The sequence below is a fragment of the Homalodisca vitripennis genome, chromosome 1 (assembly GCF_021130785.1).
Source record: "Homalodisca vitripennis isolate AUS2020 chromosome 1, UT_GWSS_2.1, whole genome shotgun sequence".
NCBI classification, from domain to species: domain Eukaryota; kingdom Metazoa; phylum Arthropoda; class Insecta; order Hemiptera; family Cicadellidae; genus Homalodisca; species Homalodisca vitripennis.
In genome coordinates this window covers 117,525,389-117,531,388 of record NC_060207.1, presented here as the reverse complement: position 1 = coordinate 117,531,388, position 6,000 = coordinate 117,525,389, and the positions used below count along the sequence as shown (strand labels likewise).

General features: G+C 33.7%; 1 protein-coding gene across 1 annotated transcript in view; it reads right to left on the bottom strand.

Annotated features, from left to right (window-relative positions):
* Positions 1-763: 763 nt before the first annotated feature.
* Positions 764-6,000, bottom strand: part of LOC124370208 (cilia- and flagella-associated protein 45-like) — a 55,446-nt gene continuing 50,209 nt past the window's right edge. The window contains exon 9 of the mRNA XM_046828502.1: positions 764-1,063. Coding sequence (XP_046684458.1) covers positions 1,000-1,063 — 64 coding nt within the window. The 3' untranslated portion in view covers positions 764-999. The remainder of the gene's footprint in view (positions 1,064-6,000) is intronic.

Below are 6,000 nucleotides of genomic sequence, written 5' to 3'. Positions count from 1 at the left end.
AACTTAATCAAAATACCACTGGATAAGACTGGTATTGATCCCAAGATTAGATCCGTCCACAGTTAGCAATGATAATCTTCGCTTTGTCAACACCTATATGAGATAATAATGTGTTAACACTGGATTTAACAGTATAATTTGATGGCAACTTAAATGGTAGATGATTTGGGAACATAGATAAATATTTCATATAAATAGTATGAGATACAACCAAACAATTGGTAACCAAAATGATTTGCCAGATTACAAAGTGGGTATATATGTGTTTCTTTAATTAATTTGTATACATTTTTTATAAGAAAAAGTGAATGAATAAATAAAGAGGCATGGTTTTATTAGTTTATTAATAAAGTTTAACAAAAATTTGCTTTATTTCAAGCAATTCTGATTCCTTGATGACAAAATCAGTTAGACCTATTTAATTCCAATTTTCATTTTGACTAAAGTTTTGCTTTTTGAACCAAATTTAATTGCTTTCAATGTCCCTCCCCATTCAAAATGATAGCAGATATTGCACATAAATATCCATAATAAGCAGATATTGCACACAACACCCAATTAAGTTTATAAATCTTATTTTATTAAAAAAACCTATATGTTTTACCCACTTCTTTCAAAAACAACTCCTAAATATTACATAACAGTTACAATTTTCCATGGCCCCAAAGTACTGACTTAGTTATAGCAGTCATGAATGACAATGTTTTATATAAAAAAAGATATTATATTTTATTAACACATTAGAATAATTGGATAAATCATGAACAAGTTATGAATAATATAGTTTATTTCACATAAAAATGTTATTACAAAATACATATAATAAATACCACACAGTTTAATTTTATCACAAAACAATTTTTAGTTTAACAGAACATCAAATTACAGTGACTAGATTAAAGTGATGAGCACTGAGAGGAGAGCACACATTATCTCAGAGATTTTAGCTATGACAAAAGTCCAAACATGGCACACAAGTTGCACTGTGACCATGAGAGTTCAGCCAGTCAGTTGCAGCTGTCGTTCCACCTCCCGCACATACTTCTCTGGCACTTGGTGAGACCTGAAACGCATCAATCAAAATAAGAGTAAGTCTATTAAATTTGCTACAGCTCAAGTTACTTAACTGCCATGCCATAGATCTTCCAACAAAAGATATTCTAGAGAATCCTCCACCCTGACTACACTAGGCATATCCAGGGAGGATTTTGGGGGTTGTAACCCCCCCCCCCATTATAAAAATATTCAAGGTATATTTTAACTTGCGTTAAACTGAAAATATACTTGTAGTCAAATAATGTAATATAGTTCAGTTTGTTTAATATTTTAACTATAACAGCAGACATATATCAAACCACAAGAATCGGCTTCGTAAGTTTTTGGAATGACGAGTCCATCTGCGACCCTTGGGGGTTGACAAACATAATACAGACTTCACCTCCCGCACTTCGGGCAAGAGCGACAGTGAGCAATGGGCATGATCATCTGCCTACCAGTCGTCACTTTGAACAGCTAATTTGTAATAGTCTTAACGAAGTTCTCATCACTTTCGTTGTTGGCGCTAGTCATGTATTAGTGACTTGTGTAATTAATGAATACAGATAGTGGTAGTACTAACAAAAATAAAATATAAGTATAAAACCTCTATATTATTGATTTTACCATTTAGAAATATTATAATTCTTAAAAATGATTAAATTTTACTTGTTGTTACTGTTATACACTTCTCCAGTATTGTTTCAACCAAAATTGTGTAAGACACAAACAAAATTAGATGCTTATCAAAATGTGTTTTGTAGTTGACCTAACAATAAAAATGAAATAATGAACTTTCAACTCTTTGGTGGTGAACTTCTGATACTTCTGAGGTTATGAAATAACCCATTTAATTTATTTTATAACATATTTTAAACAAATTTTCACAAAAACTGTAAGTCCATAATCAAAGTAAAAAGATTTTGTGGTCATTTAGCTAATATTAATCTGGCTTGAAGTTTGTAATCTTTATATGTTTTATTTTACGCATTAGAACATGTTTTGTTTCCATCCATTTCAGGAATAAAATATAAATAAATAATAATAATAAAATAGAATTGGTGATTTTCTAGGTTGTCAAAAGCAACAGTGAAGTCCCTGGCATGGTCAAATTGTACTCTAGCAATAAGTTTTATGTTCAAACTTCTTTAATTTATAATAAATATTAATTCTGGTAGGCCATTGATATCTAAAATATGAGCATCTTGAAGTTCTCATCTGATAATTTTTTATTAAAGAACTTTGGCTATACAAAATTAATGATTTGTCTTTCAACATCTCTTTCATTGAATAGTTAATTCCAATTTTCATGTTGCAATTTTTTTTATTACTTCTCATACAAAAAATGATCAGTTTTAATTTTTCAGGTTTAACATACTTGCTTCTAAGAACATGCTAAATATAAGCCAAATTTGCCATGTGAAAGATTAACAAAAATATTGTCTACGAGAATATCGTGCCTGCCCTATCAGAGCTCAGGTTGACATCTGTGATAGTTTGTCTAAATCTATAACTGAAAAGAATGTCTAATATGGCAATACAGTCTTTTTTATCACTAGTATCATAACATTAAAATCCCAAAAAAACTAAATAGATTTATCTTTTATTGATTTATATTCATATACGTTCATTAATTATAATGATAGTTACCAACTTATCGCTATAAAATGTTTCTGTCACACTTTGTGCATGAAAACCCCAAAATTACACAACCAAAGTAACGAAATATCATGCTTTGCATATTATACGTATTTTGTTAGATGATTAGAAATTAAATTTACTGGAACTATAATAGAACCAATTGTTACATATGCTGCTTTAGTGTGGTGGCCGAAAGTAGAACAAACAAAAGCTGCTAAGACGCTACAGAGTCTTCAAAGGCTAGTTTGTGTAAGCATTTCTGGGCTCCTGCCCAACACTAGCAATTGAAGCAGTCCTGGGATACACTCCTCTAGGAGGTGATGAGGACAGTCGCTTTAAGCGCAATTAAGCTTCTAGGAACAAAGGTAATAAATACTACCTCCTTAGAAGGTCACATGAAAATAATGCAGGAATTTCCTGAGGCTGAAATGCTGACCAATATGTCAGAAGCAATGGTTAAGAAATACTCCATTGAAAAACCATAAACTGTCTCTATCGATGTAAGGAAGAAATGGATTAAAAAGGAGGCCTACCCTACAGAAGCAATCCTGAAGTTTTACACAGATGGTTCACGCCTTGACTCTAGGGTGGGATTCGGAATATATGGACCATAAGTTAACCAAGCAGTGCCCCTGGAAAAAACATGCTACGGTCTTCCAAGCGGAAGTCATGGCAATAGAATCATGTGTCAGAAGACTCATACAAATGAGGACAAAAGAAGCAAAATACTTGATACTATCTGATAGCCAGGCTGCATTAAAGGCACTTGATACCTGTTTGTTTGACTCAAAAGCAGTCTGGGAATGTAAGAATGCTCTGGCGGAGCTCTTGCGTGCCGGGCCATGAGAGCATTCATGGAAATTAAAAAGCAGGCATCCTTGCTTAAAAGGGAGCGGAGTCCATATTGGTGAGCCAGGTTGCGGGATAGCTTTCTCCAACAGCAAAGCTCTTTTAAAAGATTGGGAGAAGAGACATTAATTGGAGCAGAGCCTCAGGATTGAGATAATCTAAAATGTTTATCTCTCCTTATGCTAAAGATGGGCAGCTCTCCTAGATCAGAGTAAGGAAGTTATAAGACTGATATTAGGGATGTTGACAGGACATGGCCCCCAAAGAAAACATCTTATGAAGGTGGGCCTTAGCCAGACTGAAGAATGTAGACTCTGCGGAGAAGAGGAGGAATCGGTGGAACATATTTGGTTAAATTGTCCTGTCATATCAAAAATTCAGAAAAGATTCCTGAGAGCATATCTCCTCAGCCCCAAGGGTATCAAAGAACAGGAGCTCTCAAATCTGATCGGCTTCTGTAAAAGTCTCAGATTCTGTGGACACAAATAAGTAAGGGAGGCCACAAAGGTCCTTTTTAGGACTAAGCGCGGGAACAAAAAAAATTATATTTCACTTAAAGTTCATATTTTTTGTATGTCTATATTTGTTCATCGCTGAGCATTTGCTGCGTCCATGTGCAATGCACGAGGAGACATCAACCGCTCAGCCGCGGTAAAAAAACCACACAATTACTAACTTTATGTCTCGAAATTTGTGTAGTTATATACCCAGTAAATATATCATCTATGAAAATACATACAAATTTATATCCCAATATGTTTATTAGGGATGACATGGTTTGAAAAAAGAAATTTAAATGTCAAATACATATTATTTAAGTAATACAAATGTAAGACCATATTTTCAAGTAAAATATATGTAAAAGTTATGTATCTTAAAAGCCCATATTAGAACTATCTATACATTATAGGTAAACCTGTACATGTGAAAGGTAAGATGAATTCTACTAATATTAGCAAGAGTGATTCTCGCGTTTAAAGTAGACAGAACAAATGTTCATGATGAACTAAGAATGGATCTCCCTCAACCTAGACTAATGATAAAATGGGGAAACAAGATTTGAAAAATGACTATACCAACCATCAATCGATTTTAGATGAAAATAATATATCATTTCCAGAAGTTTCCAAATCTCTTTTGCATTAAATTATAACTGGAACACTATGGTTTTGAAAACTGAGAGGAAGATGTATAGTTAGAAAGCTCACATTTCTGAGGACTTTTTCTATTTATCAACAGATCAGCATAAAATGAATAGAATCACCACTCCACAGGAATTTCTATAATGGTAATTGAACAATTCCTTTGCTATATTGTGATTAGAAATGAAACATGAGTGAACCACTGCACTGTCAGTCAATGTTTTTTTGGCATTCTACCTAAACATCCTTGAGTCTCAACATCAGCACCTAATAAACCTCAACATCAGCAAAAGAATTAAAACCATTCTTTCAGCATCAGAAATAGCCTCTGCTAGGACCACAAAAAGATTTTCATCAAATTGTTTTTGACATTACAGGCTATGCTCTTAAATTTAAATTGCTAAATATTTGTAACCTAGGTCGCTTTCCCAGATAAATTTTTTAAGGCCCACAAGTCTTGACATAGTTATCACAGTTCTACAAGGTTCTACAACATGGCTTCACACTATGTATCTTTAAGTACAAATACTTTTTGGGAGTGCTGAAGTCTAACACTGGCAATGGCAGAATCATCACCAATTGTAATAGCCAATAAGTAATTAGGACATTCTAGCTACCACAACACAAAACAGATTTATCTCTGGAATATGAGACCAGAATGAAGAATTCAGTTAAATCTTGCCATCTGATTCAGCACCAATCTGGTCCTTATTTTACCTGTCACTACTGACATCACACCCATTAGCACCATCCCAGTCCAAGGTAATGTTGCTAATGCCATTTTCAGAACTGATGGCTTACCTGGAATCAGTGCACTCTGTTATAAGCTGCTGACCCTGTTTTTAAAGCCTGTAATGGTAAATTTTATCCAATAAAGTAATTTAACATTTCATTATTAAGGACCTGATATGGCCTGTGTGATACCTGTTGATAGAAAGGTCCTACAGGTTTGAAACTTGGTACATTGGTTCCTCTTGGTCCAAGGAAGAGGGAATTTTGATTTTAGAGTAAAAAATTGAAAGGAAAGTTTAAATTTAGAACATTCTCTCTGTCCATCTGTGCGTTACCTCTTTAGTTACGTTCTGTTGGGTTCCTCATTTCTGCTGTCCTAATCAAACTATCATGCATGGTTTTGTGAACAAACGAATCAGCCACAGTCAAAAGCTATTGTTGACAATGTTTACAATCAATTATCATCCATTTCGAGTTGTAAAAGATAAAAAGTAATACGAATTTTGTAAATGGTCTGAATCCTTCTTATAATTTATCTGATTGAAAGACCATTTCTTCAAGCCTCATTCCTGCTGCCTATGAAAAATGCAGAACTTCAGTC